This window comes from Dendropsophus ebraccatus, chromosome 6 (assembly GCF_027789765.1).
Source record: "Dendropsophus ebraccatus isolate aDenEbr1 chromosome 6, aDenEbr1.pat, whole genome shotgun sequence".
Lineage (NCBI taxonomy): Eukaryota > Metazoa > Chordata > Amphibia > Anura > Hylidae > Dendropsophus > Dendropsophus ebraccatus.
In genome coordinates, this window is record NC_091459.1 from 11,967,790 (window position 1) to 11,988,437 (window position 20,648).

The 20,648-nt window shown below is 43.9% G+C and overlaps 1 protein-coding gene across 4 annotated transcripts in view; it reads left to right on the top strand.

Moving 5' to 3' along the window:
* LOC138795446 (glutathione S-transferase 3-like) overlaps window positions 1-20,648 on the top strand; it is a 142,193-nt gene that overhangs the window by 121,241 nt on the left and 304 nt on the right. For 2 of the 4 annotated variants that reach the window (XM_069974519.1, XM_069974522.1), the window contains exons 2-6: window positions 2,288-2,386; window positions 3,638-3,689; window positions 12,498-12,630; window positions 14,336-14,477; window positions 19,829-19,954. In XM_069974519.1, the coding sequence (XP_069830620.1) occupies window positions 2,300-2,386; window positions 3,638-3,689; window positions 12,498-12,630; window positions 14,336-14,477; window positions 19,829-19,954 (540 nt within the window). In that variant the 5' untranslated portion in view covers window positions 2,288-2,299. The remainder of the gene's footprint in view (window positions 1-2,287; window positions 2,387-3,637; window positions 3,690-12,497; window positions 12,631-14,335; window positions 14,478-19,828; window positions 19,955-20,648) is intronic. The other 2 variants (XM_069974521.1, XM_069974520.1) reach the window with 1 other exon arrangement.

Below are 20,648 nucleotides of genomic sequence, written 5' to 3' on the forward strand. Positions count from 1 at the left end.
TGGGGCTGCGGAGGACATGTCAGTGATGTGTGCTTTATAAAGGATAAAAACTGCCACTTCCCCGGATTTAAAGTGCGTGCAAATTAGGGGCCTGCCACCCCAATAGCAATGTCCAATGTAAACACACACACGAATGCAGTTGCGATTTTTTTCTTTTTTATATGCAAAGAATTTTTCTCATCTTACATGCGGTAAACATTATCACCCTTAGTGCAAAATATCGCTTGTAAACGGGGAAGACATGAATAAAGTCCACGGCTCACATGGAGCTCTTACGGTCCTCTCGGAACAGGGTCTTGGCGTCCGCGTTCACATGCTGCGACGTTTCGAGTGTACTCACTCTTTCTCAAGCATGCTTGAGAAAGAGTGCGTACACTCGAAACGTCGCAGCCCGTTCTCCACCATTGTCACTCACTCCGGAAGTATGCATCGGAGTATGCATCACTGACATGTCGCAGCCCCGTCAGCGTCCACAAGTATCAAATTATCCTGGAAAACCCATTTAACAACTACGAATGTGTCTATGGGGCCATAGAAATCAATGGGTCCGGACAGAGTATGCAGGTGCACGAAAGGGGCCTAATGGTAAATATTTATTTTAATACCATAATATTTTATTATATTACGTTCTTTTTTGTATTGCTAATTCTCTAGTGGCAGTAAACCTAAGGCTATGGTCACACACAGGAAAGTAAAAGCAAAATTCGACTATAAAGTCATTTAAAAAAATGCAGCTGTATTTTGCGTCTGCTGCATTAAAGGGGTACTATGGTGAAAATCTTTTTCTTTCAAATCTACTGGTTTCAGAAAGTTACAGAGATTTGTAATTTACTTCTATTTCTTTTTTTTAATCCTTCCCATACTTTTTAGCTGCTGTAGGTCCTGCAAGAAGTGGTGTATTAATTCCAGTCTGAGATAGTGCTCTCTGCTGCCACCTCTGTCCATGTCAGGAACTGTCCAGAGCAGCAGCAAATCCCTGTAGAAAACCTCTCCTGCTCGTGGACAGAGGTGGCAGCAGAGAGCACTGTGTCAGACTGGAAAGAATACACCACTTCCTGAAGGACATACAGCAGCTCATAAGTACTGGAAGACTGGAGATTTTTAAATAGAAGTACATTACAAATCTATATAACTTCCTGAAACCAGTTGATTTGAAAGAAAAAGATTTTCGCTGAACAAGCCCTTTAAAGCTTTTCTCCATTTACAAGTGAATGCGATCTATTGTTCTCTGTAAGCAGCCATTTCACACTGACAACTAGATTGTAATGCTGAATAGGATGACCAGCAGGAAACAAAGAAATGTGTCTGTTGTTTGATTGAATGTCTCCAGCTCCACAATCCTTTTACATACAGACTTGCAAATGAATATCAGGTTGCACTTTAGGAAGTCGCAGGTTAGAGCTCATTTAAAGGGAATCTGTCAGTAGATTTATTCCGCCTTAAAGCTGGGTTCACACACAGTTTATTTCAGGCACTATTTGGTCCTCATGTCAGGTCCTCATAGCAACCAAAACCAGGAGTGGATTGAAAGCACAGAAAGGATCTGTTCACATAATGTTGTAATTGAGTGGATGGCCGCCATTTAATGGCAAATATTAGCTGTTATCTTAAAACAACGGCTGGTATATTGAAATAATGGCCGTTATTTACTGTTATATGGCGGCCATCCACTCAATTTCACCATTATGTGAACATAGCCTTTCTGTGTTTTTAATCCACTCCTGGTTTTGGTTGCTATGAGGACCTGACATGAGGACCAAATACTGCCTGAAATATACTGTGTGTGAACCCAGCCTAAATGAGGGCAGCATAAACTAGTGACAGAAATGCTGAACAGATCGTGTATTACTTACATTATTATATTCAGCCGTTCTCCTAATATGCAGGAGAATAGGATTCTTGCCACACCCCTCTCCCCACCCTCCAGCTGCTGATTGACAGTTGGCTGCCTATACACAGCATGGATAGATAACTGCCAATCAGCAGCTGGTGGGTGGAGTTTTCTGCTTTTAATGAATATCCAGGACTACTGAGCTCATGCACATAATGGAGAGGACTACTTATTGTCCATGTTATTCAGGAGGAGATCTCTGGATCAGCTGCACAGAACAATGTAAATGATACATCATTCTGCTCAGCTTCTCTGTCACTAGTTTATGCTAATCTGAGATAGGACGGCATAATCCTACTGACAGAGTCTCTTTAAGTAATGGTACTATGTTTTAGCAGTGTTCATATGCACCATGTTTCCTCATCCTTATCTCATCATTCCTTTTGTTTCATTATAGAAGCATTAATCATGGCTTGTAAACCAGTACTTCATTACTTTGATGGACGCGGCCGGGCGGAGGCCATCAGATGGATGTTAGGGGCAGCCGATGTTGAGGTTAGTAACAGAACTGATGTTTGTGCTATTGTACTGTATTAGGCCATGTGCACACATAGTAACCGTGTTCCGGCCGGGTCACGGAACGGCCGGTCTCTACAAAGATCATCCCGGGCGGTACTGCAGTACTTTCCGTCCGCAGTGTTCTGATGCAGGCGCATCAGTGTGTGAACGGAGCCGCTTGCTTCATTGTGTGAACTGACAAGGTTTCTACGGCCGCAATTCACTGAATTGCGGCCGCAGAAAACTGACATTTCAGTTCTTTGCAGCGCCGCAAGGGATCCCGGACGGAGCTATACTGTGTGAATGTGCTCCGGCCAGGATCCCATAAAAGAGCATGCGGTGTGTTCACCTGTACAAAGTACAAATCCCTATAGAAAACCTCTCCTGCTCTCCAGACTGGAAAGAATACACCACTTCCTGCAGGACATACATCAGCTGATAAGTATGGGAAGACTGGAGATTTTTTTTTTTACTAGAAATAAATTACAAATCTGTATAACTTTCTGACACCAGTTGTTTTAAAAGAATAAAAAACATGGTGAACAACCTATTTAAAGGGGTTATCCAGCGCTCCAAAAACATGGCCACTTTTCCCCCACTCTTGTCTCCAGTTCAGGTGCAGTTTGCAATTAAGCTCCATTTACTTCAATGGAACTGAGTTTCAAAACCCCACCCAATCTGGAGACAACAGTAGGGGGAACGTGGCCATGTTTTTGTAGCGCTGGATAACCCCTTTAAGGCTATGTTCACATTACATAAAACTTTGGTCGTAGTTCTCCCCTTAGTTCGGCCTTATTGTCAGTGGGATCCCGGCCGGAGCGTACACACATCGTATGCGCTCCGGCCGGGATCCTGTGCGGCGCCGGAAAAAACTGACAGGTCAGTTTTCTGCGGCCGGAATTCAGTGAATTCTTGCCGCAGAAAGCCCTGTCAGTTCACACAGTGAAGTGAGTGGCTCCGGCCGCTTGCTTTACTGTGTGCCATAGGAAGCTCTGATGCGGGCGCATGCTGATGCGCCCGCATCAGAGCTCCGTGGCTGGAAAGATCATCCGGGCTAAGACTGGCCGTTCCGTGAACATAGCCTAAAGAATAAAAGCCGAACCTCATAAAATGAATGACTGTATGCAGTTTTTGCATTTTCAGAAGTTTGCCTGTTCTTCTAATCCAGGCAACAGTTTTCACAGTTTTTTTACTTGCAGAGAAACAAAGTGACGTCTCGGTGATACCTTCTGTGTTTTGTCTTGACAGTTTGATGAGAAATTGTATCGAACAAAGGAGGAGTATCAGAAGCTGGTTCAATGTAAAGTATTTTACATATTTTGTATTGTTGTGATATATCTTACATAGAAACATAGAAAATTGTAGGCAGAAAAAGCCCTCCCCCCTTCCCGCTCCATCTAGTCGGCCCTATTAGTATTGCCCTTCTTATTATCTCAGGATAGATATATGTATATACCAGGCAGGTTACATTCTCATATTGTAGATTTACCAACCACATCTGCTGGAAGTTTGTTCCAAGCATCTACTACTCTTTCAGTAAAGTAATATTTTCTCATGTTGCTTCTGATCTTTTTTCCTATCTAGAAGTTATGTTGCTGTAACATGTTATATTTCTAGAATCGTGTACCTAAGTGTGACTATATCTATTGTAATGTTATCTCCAACCAATCAGATACTTACTGTATGTGAGCTTCTTCTATGTTCAAGAACCTGTAAAGTTTTCACTCCGGTCAATCTAGCTTGGGTGGATGATACATGTATAGCACATATGTCCGTCATGGTTGGTCTAGCCAGCCATTGGCTGAGTGGTCTGTCACTTCAAAGACCGCCTCCAGTGTCGGCTGCGGGCACAGGGCAGAAGCCAGGAGAACACCAGGAGCGTGGACTGGTATGTATAAAGTCAATTATTTTTGCACACACACACACACACACACATATATATATATATACAGCGCTTTCTGCACGATCACAGGTAGTGTATACTTACCATCTGCGCTGCTTGTGATCCGGCATGCCTCTCTGGTCCTCCGGACACCAGCTGTACCTTCAGGCCCCACCTGCTGTCAGTTTCCCTTTATCTTGCTCTGCTGTCAGTTTCCCTTTATCTTGCTCTGCTGTCAGTTTCCCTTTATCTTGCTCTGCTGTCAGTTTCCCTTTATCTTGCTCTGCTGTCAGTTTCCCTTTCTCGTTATCGGCCACACATTACCCTGGTTACACAGAAAGATGTGCTGCTGATGATAATACATTTTAAAGCTTGCCCAAATGACACGATCAGCCAGGATCAAACATTGCACGATTCTCAGCTGATCTCTGTCACTTTTACACGGGACGATTATTGGCTGCAGCTATTGGCCCCATGTAGAAAGCCTCCCATACTTTAAAGAGTTTAAAAGTTCTTTATACACTACAAAAGCCCATGTGAGGTCAGAGGCTGGATAAAACTGCGGAAAATCTCTGCTCTGGGACGGCCCATACATGTCTTCAAGCCTTAGGGCCCTATTACATGGTGCAATAATTGTCCAAATTGGCCCAATTGACGATTATTGCTCAGTGTAATAAAGAAAATAATCAGCCGATGATCGGCTGATCGTTTCTTTAGGCCCAAACCTAAAATCCAACAGATTGCTGCGCGTTTCCAGTATTTATCGGGCCCCCATTGGCCCCTGTAATAGGACCCTTAGATGTAAACCAGAATGTCCTTATTTCTCTGGCGTTTTTTCTGGCCTCCAAGAAAACGCTAGAAAAACTATAGAGATTAATGGCTCATAGTGATTGATAGTGACTCCAGCTAAAACGGATACACTTGCAATATCAATTTTGCACGTGTGGCACGAGATAAACAAATCAGACGGGTGCTGTATCGGAGATAAGGTGAAACACGCCTTCTGTCAAGGGGACTTTCTCCTTCTTGCATTCTCCTTAGAAATTTAGGTGGAAAGGGCTTTTTAAAAAAATAGCTCAGATGATACAGATGTATAGATGAGACCCGTGTATGCACTTTGTTCTCTTCAGTATGAGGAGACAGATGAGTTTCCTTATATTTTAGATGGAGAAGTCTCAATAGTCAGTCTGCTAATAGCTGCAGGTGACTGGGTGTAGTACAGATGAAATCCGATCGGGCATCTGAGGAATGTGCTGTAAAAACAAATCCCATCTATAGAGGCCGCACCTTGTAATGTACAAGACTTGTAGAGCCCATGAGGGACACTAATGCTTTACACGGAACGATTATCGGGCAAATTTTCGCGATAACGATCGCATTGAGCAACAATTGTTCCATGTGAACACAGCGAACGATCAAGCGATGAGCTAAAAATCATTCATTTTGATCTTTGAACATTAATAAATCGTCTTTGATCGTTGCAAAAAATTCGCAGATCGTTCCGTGTAAACAGTCGTTCACTGATTTTACCTATGTGCGAGATAGGCTTAAAGGGGTTGGCCACTTTATAGTAAAATTGCTCAGTGTACAGTATTAGTAAGTGTACTCACTGTATATACTGACAGCAGCTCCCTGTGTACCTCATAGAGCTAATATCAGACTCCCCTCCTCCAGGCTGTGCTGTCCTGCTCTTTGGTGTTTTGGTCCATAAGATGGCTGACATGGAGAAGCATGTGACCAGGCCCCACCCCCCAGTGTCCACCACTGAGCCTGTATGTGTCTATGGAGGACACAGTGGACAGGGCATGGTCACATGCTCCTCCATGTCGGCCATTTTATGGACTGAAACAAAACAGAGCAGGGCACCACAGCCTGGTGAAGAGGAGTCTGATTTTAGCTCTATGAGGTACACAGGGAGCTGCTGTCAGTATATACATTGAGCACACTTACTAATACTTTGTACTGACCTATTTTACTATAAAGTGGCCAACCCCTTTAAGCGATCGCAAAACGAATTTTCTGTACCATATACCGTTCCATCTAAAAGCCGATCGTTATAAAAAAAAAAATCGTTACTTTGAAATCGTTAATCGTACGATCGGCCGAATCCGTGTAAACGTAGCATAAGGGTCCATTTACAAAGAAGGATTATCTGCCAAAGATTTAAAGCCAAAGCCAGGAATGGATTTGAAAAAGAAAAAATCTCAGGCTTTCCTTTATGACCAGATTTCTGTTTATAGTCTGTTTCTGGTTTTGGCTTCAAATCTTTGGCAGATAATCTGTCAGATAATCTTTCTGTGTAAACGGACCCTTATGTAGACCAGAGACAGTCTTAACCTCTTAAGGACATAGGACGTACCGGTACGTCCTATGTCCTCACTTGCACTTCAAAGCGGGGCCGCGCGGCGGCCCCGCTTTGAAGTGCCGCGATCCCGGGTGCCGCGTGTAGCCCGGGACCGCCGCTATTAGCGGGCACGGTCTGATCGCCGTGCCCGCTAATTAGCTAATCGGAGGCAGCTGTCAAAGTTGACAGCTGCCTCCGATTACCGGAGGCAACGTTTCCCTGGTGTCTAGTGGGGGAGATCGCTCCTCCGGGACCTTGTCCCGGAGGAGCGATCTCTGTTACTGATGCCGGCCGGGGACGCGTCCAAGATGGCGCCGTCCTCGGCTCGGCACTCGTTTACTTCCGGCTGCAGCAGCCGAAAGCAAACGAGTGCCGATCTCATGGATCTCTGCAGCATATCTATGCTGCAGAGATCTCAATGAGAGATCACAGTGTATATACTAGAAGTCCCCCAGGGGGGCTTCTAGTATATGTGTAAAAAAAAAAAAAAAAGTGTTGTTAATAGTAAAAAGCCCCCTCCCCTAATAAAAGTCTGAATCACCCCCCTTTTCCCAGGTTTTAAATAAAAGTAAACAAATAAATAAATAAATAAACATGTTTGCTATCGCCGCGTGCGTAATCGCCCGAACTATTAATTAATCACATTCCTGATCTCGTACGGTAAACGGCGTCAGCGCAAAAAAATCCCAAAGTGCAAAATTGCGCATTTTTGGTCGCATCAAATCCAGAAAAAATGTAATAAAAAGCGATCAAAAAGACGTATATGGGCAATCAAGGTACCGATAGAAAGATCAAATCATGGCGCAAAAAATGACACCTCGCACAGCCCCATAGACCAAAGGATAAAAGCGCTATAAGCCTGGGAATAGAGCGATTTTAAGGAACATATATTGGTTAACAACGGTTTGAATTTTTTACAGGCCATCAGATACAATATAAGTTATACATGTTATATATCGTTTTAATCGTAACGACTTGAGGAACATGCATAACAAGTCAGTTTTACCCCAGGGTGAATGGCGTAAAAACACATTTCCCCCAAATAAAAGAAATGCGTTTTTTTTTTCAATTTCACCACACTTCGAATTTTTTTCTGGTTTCGCAGTGTACTTTATGCAAAAATTCAGCCTGTAATTGCAAAGTACAAATAGTGACGCAAAAAATAAGGGGTCATGTGGGTTTCTAGGTGGAAAAATGCAAGTGCTATGACCTTTTAAACACAAGGAGGAAAAACCGAAAACGTAAAAACGAAAATGGGCCATGTCCTTAAAGGGTTAAAGTGTCACTGTCGTGAATTTTTTTTTTGCAGAAATCAATAGTCCAGGCGATTTTAAGAAACTTTGTAATTGGGTTTATTATCCGAAAAATGCATTTTTATCATGAAAAAGCAGTTTGAAGCTCCCCCCCCTGTCTTCATTGTTCTCCTATGGAGAGAGCTAAAGAAAAGACCAAAACAGGACAACAAAGAGTTAATCTACAAATCCCTCACGGGATATCTGCTGTGACAGTCACCAGTGACCTGTCTGAGCTCAGATTACAGCTGTCACCCAGCTCCGTGCCTGTATTCCTCTGTTATCTGCTTTCTGCTGCCGGCTAACTCCCTCCTTCCTCCTCCCCCCTCCCCTCTCCCTAGAACAGACAGGGGACGTCTCCTGCAACAAGTCACAATTTTCAGATTTTTCAGAGTGGATGAAAAAGAGGAAGGAGGGGGGGACCTGGGAAAAGGCTTTTTACATGCAGATAATGGCAGATTTGGCTAATAAACCCAATTACAAAGTTTTTTAAAATCGCCTGGACTATTGATTTCTGCAAAAAAAAAAAATACGACAGTGACTCTTTAAATAAAGCCCCGTCCCCTTTTCCCCAGCCAGATTTACTAAGAGGCAGGTGTAAATTTGTATCATGATTTACGCCTTTGAGCAGACGCAAATCATGATAAATCAGGCGCAGGAGGAGGACATTTAATAAGCTCCAGTCTTCCAGTACTTATCAGCTGCTGTATGTTCTGCAGAAAGTGTTGCATTCAGTCCAGTCTGACACAGTGCTCTCTGCCGCCACCTCTGTCCATGTCAGGAACTGTCCAGAGCAGGAGCAAATCCCCATAGAAAACCTCTCCTACTCTAAACAGTTCCTGACATGGACAGAGGTGGCAGCACTGAAAAGAAAACACCACTTCCTGCAGGACATACAGCAGCTGGGAAGTAGGGGAAGACTTGAGATTTTCAAATAGAAGTAAATTACAAATCTATATAACTTTCTGACACCAGTTGATTTGGATACAACGAATATGAAAGATAGAAGTCATGGGGTGCCCTATCCTGGTCCTACAATAGCTATAACAGGACATAAGGTTTTTACTAGAGTATTCTTTTAATCATTATCTTTACAGATCTGGAAAACTTACATTACATGTGCTTTTATTTTTCATTGCTAAAATTGTGCAGAGTTGCAGAAGGGATGAATGGGTGTTAGTTGTTATGTGCCCATGTGAACACGTCCTGATATGTTTCCTAATAGTCAGCTTGATAGCTGCCGGCAATTGGGAGTAGACCAGTTCTCACCAATGACATCAGGAAGGAACTGGGACGGGAAGGTGAGACATACGAGACATAGGCACTGTACAAGGTGATTAAATGAGGTGCAAAATGATAGCCTCGGTACTCTGGGAATATAACTTACATAACTTCATATAATTTACATGAAAAGACGCACTATGTGGGAGATTTATCAAACATGGTGTAAAGTGAAACTGGCTCAGTTGCCCCTAGCAACCAATCAGATTCCACCTTTCATTTTCCAAAGAGTCTGTGAGGAATGAAAGGTGGAATCTGATTGGTTGCTAGGGGCGACTGAACCAGTTTCACTTTACACCATGTTTGATAAATCTCCTTCTATGTATACAGCATAGACTACAAAGGGTTGAAGTGATTTCTATTGGTGACACAGCAGAAGTCTAGGATGTTATCCAGTTCTATCCAGACGCATGCCAGCATATCCTGGGATATGGACTTCCAGTAATGTGTGGTCTCGGGTCCTGCAGATCCCGTGTCTGGGAAGTCCTTGATGTAGCCCGACAAAAATAAGTCACTAGTCTGAGACAATGAATTACTGAAACAGTGGCGTCCATACTCCAGGATATGCTGGCATGCGTCCGGACAGAGCTGGACTCCCGCCGATACCTCTGCCGTGTCACCAATGGAAATCACTTGAACATTTGTGCGGTATAGCCAGAGGAGTAGCTAGGATTCACGGGCCCCATAGCAAAAAATGTTAAAGGGCCCCCCCTCCTCTATGCACAACACAAATGCACATACATATGTATATATATATAGCAAAAATGAAGATGTAGACGGCACTGTGCGGCAATAGCTCAGGTGGGTGCACAGCCTCCACGAAGTCAGACCCCGACTCCACTTGATCCAGAAATGGTAGAGATAAGGCGGCACTCCAAGGTATAGTGAATAAGACAGTGAATTTATTCACCCATCATGTGCAATACAACGTTTCAGTTTCCCAATGAAACCTTTTTCAAGCAACACATACACCAGTGTGAGAAGGGGCTGGTATTGAAAAATGCAAAAGCTCAGCCCATAATTAGTGACATCATAATTACATACAAAATATAAACAATATATAAAAACAGTGTTATACAATATATATCTCTTAATACATCATGGCTGTCTATAATCAGTGATATTGCCATAGTGATACATGTGTCCGATCTACTTCTGAATATAGTAATTCCAGTAAATCATAAATGATAAATAAAGTTCATAGGCTGGTATACCGTGGGTTAATGAAGGGGGCCGTGGCTCACCAGGTGTTCATGAATAAACCGCTGCTCCTCCATGCTCGATGTCACGCTGCTGGATGTTTGTAAACAGTGGAACTTCCCATGCGCGGAGGAGCGCACTCGAGTGGATACGTCTGGATGGGTGTCATCAAAACTGATCCGTTTTGATGACACCCATCCAGACGTATCCACTCGAGTGCGCTCCTCCGCGCATGGGCAGTAGTAATTACGTAGTGGTACCTTCTAAGGCCCCATTCACACGTCCGTGTCAGTTTTTACTGTCAGGAAATCCTGATCAGGAGACCTCAAATGTCATCAGGATAGTATCAGGATTTCCTGACAGTAATCCGTTTTTACCATCAGGAAACCATCAGGAAAAACCTTCAGGATTTCCTGATGAGATGGTCTAGTATGCCAACATAAATCACAGGTACCCACGCAGCCCCTAGTGTACCTGGATGGCCACAGTCTGCAGAACTACAACTCCCATCATGGCCTGCCAGCAGAGCCATGATGGGAGTTGTACTTCTGCAACCTGGATGGCCACAGGCTGCAGAACTACAACTCCCATCATGGCCTGGCAACTCCATCAAAGCATGGTGGGAGTAGTAATTCTCAAAAGGGTAATCTCACCTGTCCTGGATCCTGCTCTGTCCGGGCAGCGAGGTTGAGGTCCGGGCAGAGTGCAGTGCAGAGATCCGGGCGGCGGCAGCGGTCGGAGGTCCGGAGCATGCGGCGGGCCGGTGGTGAGTTTCCGGGAGGGGGGGGTGGAGCGGAGCGGGCGAGCGGAGCGGAGCGGGCGGGCGAGCGGAGCGGGCGGGCGAGCGGGCGGGCGAGCGGGCGGAGCAGAGCGGGCGGGCGAGCAGAGCGGGCGGGCGGTCGGCCCCGTGGTGAGGTCCTGGCTCTCTACCATTCCGGAATCACGGGCACTTTCCTGATATACATCAGGAAAATGCCCGTGATTCCGGCGCTCCCATAGACTTCTATGGGGGCGTCCGTGCCGGATTTCCGGACGAAAATAGGACAGGATCTAAAAAATCCGGTCCTATTTTCCGGAACGGACACCCTTCCGGAAAAATCCGGAAGGGTGTCCGTGTCCAATGTTAGCCTATGAGTCCGGAAATCCGTCCGGATTTCCTGATAGGAAATCCGGACAGATTTTCCGGACGTGTGAAGGGGGCCTTAGAGATCCCTAGCGGCGCCGCAAGAAACTGACAGGTCAGTTTTCTGCGGCTGCTATTCAATGAATAGAGGCCACAGAAAACCTGTCAATTCACACAATGGAACGTGCGGCTCCGGCCACACGCTCCATTATGTGCAGCAGGGAATTCAGATGCGGGCGCGCATGGATGCACCCGCATCCTAATTCAGAAATTAATTCAGAATTAATTCACACAAATGCATGCGTTTTTTTTCATCCGTTTTTAATCCGTTTTTTGCAAAAAGCGGATAAAAAAAACGTATTGCAAAAACGTAGTGTGAACCTTATGTATTCATATGTTGTAGGGGTGGTCACAGTAAGGGCCGAAATGATAATCGGATGATTATCGCTCCTTGTAATAGAGGCAACGATCATCGGCTGATCGTGTCTTTTGGTCCTGACCTAAAATCATCAATCATCAATCATGTATTGTCATGTACGGCTGACAATTGAGAAAAAAAACAAACAAACTGTATATGTTACCTGTCCATGGTCCCAGTGTTCTTCTGCCCTCTACTCGCTTCCCAGAGCCGCCGCTGTAGCTTCAGAGCAGTATACAGTCTGTATACAGTTTAGGGCAAGGGCAGCACGGACATCACTAACGATGTCCGTGTAGCTCTTGCTAAACGATTATCGAGCCGTGTTATAGGCTCAGTAAATGAGTGCTGATCTAGCAGATTGGCACTTGCTTACAGGAGGCATCTAGCCGTCTAATACGATCCTAAGAGCTTTTGTTTAGGAGACTCAATAGAGAAAGCTTAGAAACACATGTAGATATTCGCTGTCAGCTAGGATAGGACATGCAGATTTTGTATAGGCTGCTTTAAGGCAGAATCGGCAGTGTTAGAACTCCACCATAACACATATGACATTCTCTATTCTGTTTAGCTGGTGATCTGCTGTTTCAACAAATGCCAATGCTAGACATAGATGGGAAGAAAATGGCCCAAAGTAGAGCCATTCTAAGTTACATAGCCGGAAAGTATAATCTGTATGGATCCAACCTGGAGGAAAGAGCTTGGTAAGTACATCTACTTGTACACTTTTCATACATTCTGTGAGTGTGTGTAAATAGGGGTGTACATAGAACTCCTAAGGCCCCACAGCAAATATGAGAACTAGCTGCCTCCAATCCAGGCTGGAGCCCCCAGGCCCATGGGTCCCATAGCAGCTGCGTGGTCTGGCTCCATTGCCACTGAAACCATATAAACATTGTCAGACAGTGGTCTCATCCATTGCCAGTCTTCATCCTGATGCTGTCCCTGTAGTCCCTCTGTTCTTCGGAGGACTAGGACCCTCTGGTGTTCATTCAAGACATGCAATGTTTCCTGCTACAACAACTAATAATAGACTTGCCATTGTTGTCTGGTTAGAGAAAAATATTACAACGCTGCCTTCCTTTTTATTTTGTCTTACTTGCTTTCTATGAAGTTAGGGCTACATTCACACGTTCCATAAGTTTTGCCATAATTGCAGGTCTGCAATTATGGACAAATTTAGGGCCCATTGATTTCAATTAGGATGCTCACACTGTCTGCAATCTGCAAAAATTACTGACTAACTGTAATTGCAACACAGATCGTCCCATAGAAGTCTATGGGAGCGCCCGTAATTTTTTGCGGATCTGTAATGACAGCAAATCCGTACAGTCCTAAAAAACGATGTGCACCCAAGAAGGGCCATTTATTTTAGCCCTCCCAAGCTTAATAATACCAGCCTGGCGCCGTCCAGTCCAGTAGCGCCATTTTTAACTCTCCAGGACTACAGGTACCCAGCTGTTCCCAGTACCCCTGTGGTGGTGGGTACTGGGGTTATAATGAGAGGGTTAGTGTTTGCCAGTAAAATGACCCCAGCTTAAGGCCCTATTACACGGAACAAATACGGCCGATAATCGTCCCATGTAATAGAAGGCAATGATCAGCCGACATGAACGATGTTGAAAGACGAACGACTGTGATAGCAGCGATGTGCTGCCACCACCCAGAAGAACAAGAGCGGCGGCAGCAGACCGCTGCTATCCACTATGGGCTGCTCGGACGATCTAGTGGTCACCTGGGGAGTCCCCCGCCCCCCTGCACTTACCCGCTCACTGCCGCATTGTCGTTGTCCCAATCCCCAGCGACCTGACACACAGCAAACTCAGTGTGCCGGGTCTGGTGCCTGCCCCAGCAAGGAAGGAGTCACTTAACCCCTTCCTATCTGGCGCGTGTGTGTTCGTATTAGCGTTCGGACCCGAATATGGACTGCAGCGATGAAGTCTGTGTTGGGGTCTGAGGAGATCTGAAGAAAACGTTGTCATCAGATCTTCTCTTTAGACTCTCTACATAAAATCATATCTTGGCCTACAAGTAAAGCATAAAAAATACAACTATGTGGTGGCTGCAATCATAAAACTCCATTTTGGATCGTCATACCTATCATTGTTTTGTGGCGTACAGTGTAGAAACATGTATGAAACTTACTACTTACGCTTTGAATATTCTTAAATGTACCTGCTGTAAAACCATGTGAGGTAAATACATTGGGGGAGATTTATCAGACATGGTGTAAAGTGACACTGGCTCAGTTGCCCCTAGCAACCAATTAGATTCCACTTTTAATTCCTCACAGACTCTTTGGAAAATGAAAGGTGGAATCTGATTGGTTGCTAGGGGCGACTGAGCCAGTGTCACTTTACACCATGTTTGATAAATCTCCCCCATTGTCTTCTCTTTCTTCCCTTACAGGATTGACATGTATACAGAGGGACTCAATGATTTAAATTCACTCATGTTGCCCTATTTCTTCATGTCCGGCTCGGAAAAGGAAAAGCAAGAAAAACTCATAAAAGAGAGAGCATTGAATAGATACTTTCCTGTGTACCAGAAAGTAAGACGATTTCTTCCAGTTCCCTACTGGTTTATGTGCTTGTCCATTTTGTCCTACCACCCTATTTATTGTATAGATCCTAAAGAAAAAAAAGTGTATTCTTTCTGTTCAAAAATTATACATTGAAGATGTTTATTATGACACTTACTTACATAATAAAGCGCCACCTGGTGTTCAAAGTATATAGCAATGTGGCGTCCACCTCCTGAGCTGTGAGCTGGTGGACACACATGCTCAGTCACTAGCCGCACAGCCAGGTCTTTGTGTAGTGATCCTCTACCTGCCTGCCATGTAATGTTGTACCTGTGCGGCCTGCAGTGGCTGGATAGTATATTTGTCACCATGGATGGAAAAGTACTGAGGTTTAGTCAATACACGACTGGCAGGAAGGAGACAGTGTTTCGTTACCCAATATTAAAGAAGCATCCCATACATTTTTTTTTTTTTAATTCTGGAATGCTTCAAGTTTATTGACTTTTGGGCTAGGCCTTTAAAGGGGAAGTATCAGCAGGTTAAAGGGGTTATCCAGCGCTACAAAAACATGGCCACTTTTCTGCTTACTGTTGTCTCCAGTTCAGGTGTGATTTGCAATTAAGCTCCATTTACTTCAATGGAACTGAGTTTCAAAACCCCACCCAAACTGGAGACAACAGTAGGGGGAAAGTGGCCATGTTTTTGTAGCGCTGGATAACCCCTTTAAACAACTCTAACCTGCTGATATGTCCCTATTGTAAAGGAGATGCCGAGGAGGAAGGTATGTCTCTTACCTTCCTCCTTATAAACAGAGGCACTGCACTCTCAGAGGCTTGTATGCTGGTGAAATTTTATTCAGAAGAAAATCATATCACAATCCAACCAGATCAAGTAGTATGAATTAAAGTAGAAAAGTAATGCTACGGGCGACGTTTCGGTCGTGCTTCCGACCTTCCTCAGGCCTATGTAGCCATACTATAAAGAAAGAAGCAATAATGAATATATAAGCCAAATATAGATGCAAAACAAGAACTGTATCAGGAAAACCAAGTGTGCTGAACGTGAGTGGCTATGCATGTGTAGCTCCACATATACGCATATACATGTATATCAAACATCTAAGTATATTGGCTGACCGGCTATTATTCTAGTATGGGTTATGATATGGTAAAGAAGAAATTGATAAATAGTAGAGAAATAAAAATAAAATCTGTAAAAGCATCTAGATATTTCCAATGGTATCACATAATCAGCTAATAGCTCCACAGAAAGTAGCAGCATAGGGCAATATGTGAGAGGCAGGAAAAAGAGGAAAAGCAAGAGGAGGGGGTAATGTACAGATCAATTAGACTTAAAGCCCATTTTGCGGCTCTTCCTAGCACTTCCATGAGACCAGTAAATACTACTATACCCATCTTTTCGATCTCCAACTTTGGTCTACGAAATAGAAGCCACTATTATCCTCCTAAGGACAATCATGCTGTAGAGACTTACATTTCTCTAGTGGAACGAGACATTTCTGCTTTTCTTAAGACTGTAGCACGAGGTGACTTACGTAACCATACTAACATTTCGCCTGAGGAAAGACGTGCTCTACTGGATTTACAGCAAGCTAAAGATCTTGTTATCAAACCAGCGGACAAAGGGGGTGCATTGGTGGTGATGGACAAAAGAGACTACATCGCCGAGATTGAAAGACAACTGTCAGACACCACCACCTATGCACCCCTTCCACGGGACCCGACACCGCAACTGTCCGCCAAGATTAAGAGTTTATTGGACAATTATGTGATGGAAGGTATTATTGATGACCAGACATGTACCTTTTTAACCAATTGTCATCCTATCATGCCGACATTTTATATTCTTCCCAAAATTCATAAGGGCCTAGATCACCCACCGGGGAGACCCATAGTGGCCTCAACGGACTCCATCCTAGCACCTCTTTCTATCCTCTTGGAGAAAATCCTTACTCCGCTGGTCAAGACCACAAGATCCTTTTTGTTGGACACTACACAATTTCTCAATGTAATTCATCAGATCACACCTATACCACCAGAAGCTCTACTTGTTACTTGGGACTTATGTAGTTTATATACGTCGATACAACACACCAAAGGTTTGAGAGCCGTTAGCACCTTCCTTGACACTCATACATTTACAGTCCAACAAAAACGATTCTGCCTAGAGCTATTGGAACTCATACTTACTAACAACTTTTTCCTCTTTGGCGACAAGATGTATCTACAGACACAGGGTACGGCAATGGGGTCCAATGTGGCCCCTCCATATGCAAATATCTATATGGATTTTTTCGAGAACAACTTTATCTACACTAATCAGCTATTTATGGATTTCGCTCATACTTGGCATCGCTATATCGATGATATTTTCTGCATATGGAGGGGCCCTGTGGACTCCCTGCTGGAGTTCCATGCTTTTCTGAACTCGATATATCCAGAATTGCAATTTACTCTACATCATGATGTTCGGGAAATGAACTTTCTCGACACCTTGATACTTAAAAATACGGATGGAGAACTGTCGGTTGACCTATACACTAAGCCAACCGACAGAAATAGTCTGCTACATTATAGCAGCAACCATCCTCCCAACGTCAAAAAATCTCTACCATGCTCCCAATTCAGTCGGGTGAGACGCATAGTATCGAATCCTGCCCAACTGGACACAAGATTAGATGAGATGTCACAAAAATTTTCCCAACGGGGCTACCCACCCGAGATCTTGGACAAATCTAAAGAATCTGTTGTTGGATCACATGGACTGCAGAGTGGTAGCCGGATACCATTCATTCATAAATTTCATCCCTACAGTAACAAGATCACACACATAGTGAAAAAACATTGGTCCATCCTACACCAGTCCTTACCTCAAATTGAGGAATTTACTCATCCACCACTTTTATGTTTTAAGAGAGAGAGAAATCTCCGTGATCACCTTGTTAGGGCCGATATAGGCACTCTCAAACGTAAACCGACACAACGCTTCCTAGGTCCACCACAGGAAGGTACTTTCCCATGTTTGCATTGCTCACAATGCTCTTCAGTTACCAGAGGGAATACCTTCACTCATCCCCACTCCGGGAAAAAGTTTTCCATCCGGGACTTTTTTACATGTGATACCAACTTTGCAGTCTATCTGATTAAGTGTCCATGCGGTCTTGGATACGTTGGTGAAACTACGCAGCGTATCCGAGACCGCATTTCTAAACACAAATCTACCATCAGGTGTGGTAACCTCCTACTTCCTATCCCTAAGCATTTTTCCGACAAGGGCCATACCATAGCCCAACTTAGATTTCAAGTCATTGAGCACATTCCTCCCCCTAGACGAGGTGGCAATCGTGTAGCACTTTTAAAGAGACGTGAATCGTACTGGATCCACACACTCCAGACAATTGAACCCAAGGGTCTCAACAGAGAATATGACAGGAGTTTCAATTTTTAATCATATATTTGACTTCTTTATCTTTTCTTTTTTCATATTTTAGGCTTTGGCATGCAGCAAGGATTAACTGTTATCGGTAACTATGGGCCAGCTGACACTCCTTTATCCCTCCCACTTCTTATCTTCTTCCCCTTTCATATTTTATCTTTATTTTTTATTTTTACTTTCATTTCCATTTCTATCTCTTTTCTCTTTCTTTTTCACCTTTTTATTCCTCATTGTCTCATTTCATTTCATTACTTTATGTTATTTATAGTCCTCACTTTATATATCTATAGCTATTTATACATCCAGCCACTACATTTGACTCTCATACTCTCTATATTATTTTTCTGCTGCTAATTACATGATACATGGGATATATCTCGTTACTGATGTACGTTCTCCCCTTCCTTTGTTACCTGGGACATCCCCCCGAGCCTAGACTCACTGCCTGCTCAGATGACACATAGGACCTGCCCCTTTATTTGCAAGCGTCATAGTTACTTAGGATACATCCCCACATCAGTGCGTCGCGGCGCTGCGTGTCAGCGTCGCCGGCTTGCCGTCGCGCCAGGACACGTGACTGTGTGCGCGTCACGCCGGAGGCGCGGCGCCGCTGTCGTGACGTCTCTGCCCCTTTCTGACGCTCCTCGTCGCGTCACTGTGTGCGCGACGCGCCGGAGGCTCGGCGCCGCCGCCATGACGTCACTGCCCCTTACTCCATTTATACCGGCAGTTCACTTGCACCAGTCACCACCAGATCTTCTATACTACACACTTGTTCTCCAGGTAAGATACTGATCTCAACACTTCTCTTATCCATTTTACTTTTGCCGCTGCCTCTCTCTATATTCCTTTCCTACCGGCCTACTACAACACTATTTGGTAACTGTGTATATGCCAAGCTATACTAGCCTAATGTACATTACCCCCTCCTCTTGCTTTTCCTCTTTTTCCTGCCTCTCACATATTGCCCTATGCTGCTACTTTCTGTGGAGCTATTAGCTGATTATGTGATACCATTGGAAATATCTAGATGCTTTTACAGATTTTATTTTTATTTCTCTACTATTTATCAATTTCTTCTTTACCATATCATAACCCATACTAGAATAATAGCCGGTCAGCCAATATACTTAGATGTTTGATATACATGTATATGCGTATATGTGGAGCTACACATGCATAGCCACTCACGTTCAGCACACTTGGTTTTCCTGATACAGTTCTTGTTTTGCATCTATATTTGGCTTATATATTCATTATTGCTTCTTTCTTTATAGTATGGCTACATAGGCCTGAGGAAGGTCGGAAGCACGACCGAAACGTCGCCCGTAGCATTACTTTTCTACTTTAATTCATACTACTTGATCTGGTTGGATTGTGATATGATTTTCTTCTGAATAAAATTTCACCAGCATACAAGCCTCTGAGAGTGCAGTGCCTCTGTTTATATGTTTTATGGGATTGAGGAATCCCTCTGCACTAGCACCCAACGATACGACTTAGGGTGTGCGGACTGTTGTTGTTACACAATTCTTACCTTCCTCCTGGCCGTTCCGGTGGAGTTAGTAGTTTGCTACACGGTCTGGTAAAACCGTTAGGAGCACTGCCTGATCCCATAGCGCTGATTGGGCTGGCTGGGCGCAGATTGGTGCTATGGGGCGGGCAGTACTCCGAACGGTCTTATAAGACCATGAAACAAACTACTAACTGCACCAAAATGATGCCAAGGAGGAAAGTAAGAGACATAGGTTCCTTCTCTGCGTCTCCTGTGCAGTAGGGACATATGAGCAGGTTAGATTTGTCTAACCTGCTGATAGTTCCCCTTTAAAGCAATCATAGAGTTGTTCATTGCTATTGCCATATCGGAGAATAGTAACAACGAAGCAGACGCATCATCTTATGACTTACATTTTGTATTTTAGGCTCTAGAAGGCAAGGACTTTCTGGTTGGAAACAAGTTTTCCTGGGCAGATGTATCTCTACTGGACGTCATTTTAGCAATGGAAGAATTTCAGGCTGACATCCTGCAGACCTTTCCCAATTTACAGGTATGGGCTGTACAAAGTGTAAAAAGTCATTGAGAAGTCTACAAGGAGTATTGTAGCAGTCTTAAAGTGTCGCTGTCATTATTTTTTTATTTTTTTATTTTTTTTGCAGAAATCAATAGTCCAGACGATTTTAAGAAACTTTGTAATTGGGTTTATTAGCTGAAAAATGCATTTTTATCATGAGAAAGCAGTGAAAAAGTTTGAAGCTCTCCCCCCTGTCTTCATTGTTCTCTATGAAGAGGGGAGGGGTGGAGGGAGATGAGGCACCAAAACAGGACAACAAAGAGTTAATATACAGCTACATCACCAGGCTCTCTCCTCTGATGTCAGCACTGACCTTTCTGACCTTTCTGAATACCGGCTTTTTAGCGGCTCCCTGCTGTGTAATCCTTTGTTCTCCACTGGCAACTAATCTCCCTCCTCCCCCCCCTCCATAGAACAGACAGGATCCGACCGATGTAAAACAGTGGAGATTTCCTGATAATGAGCAGCGAATGACAGAAAAGAGAGGAGGGTAGGGACCTGGGGAAAGTCTTTTTGAATGCAGATAATGGCATATTTGCCTAATAAACCCAATTACAAAGTTTCTTAAAATCGCCTGGACTATTGATTTCTGCAAAAAAAAAAACTGAAATGACAGTGACACTTTAAAGGGATTGTCTATTCTGGCCTGTGAAGGGATCTATGCAGGTTA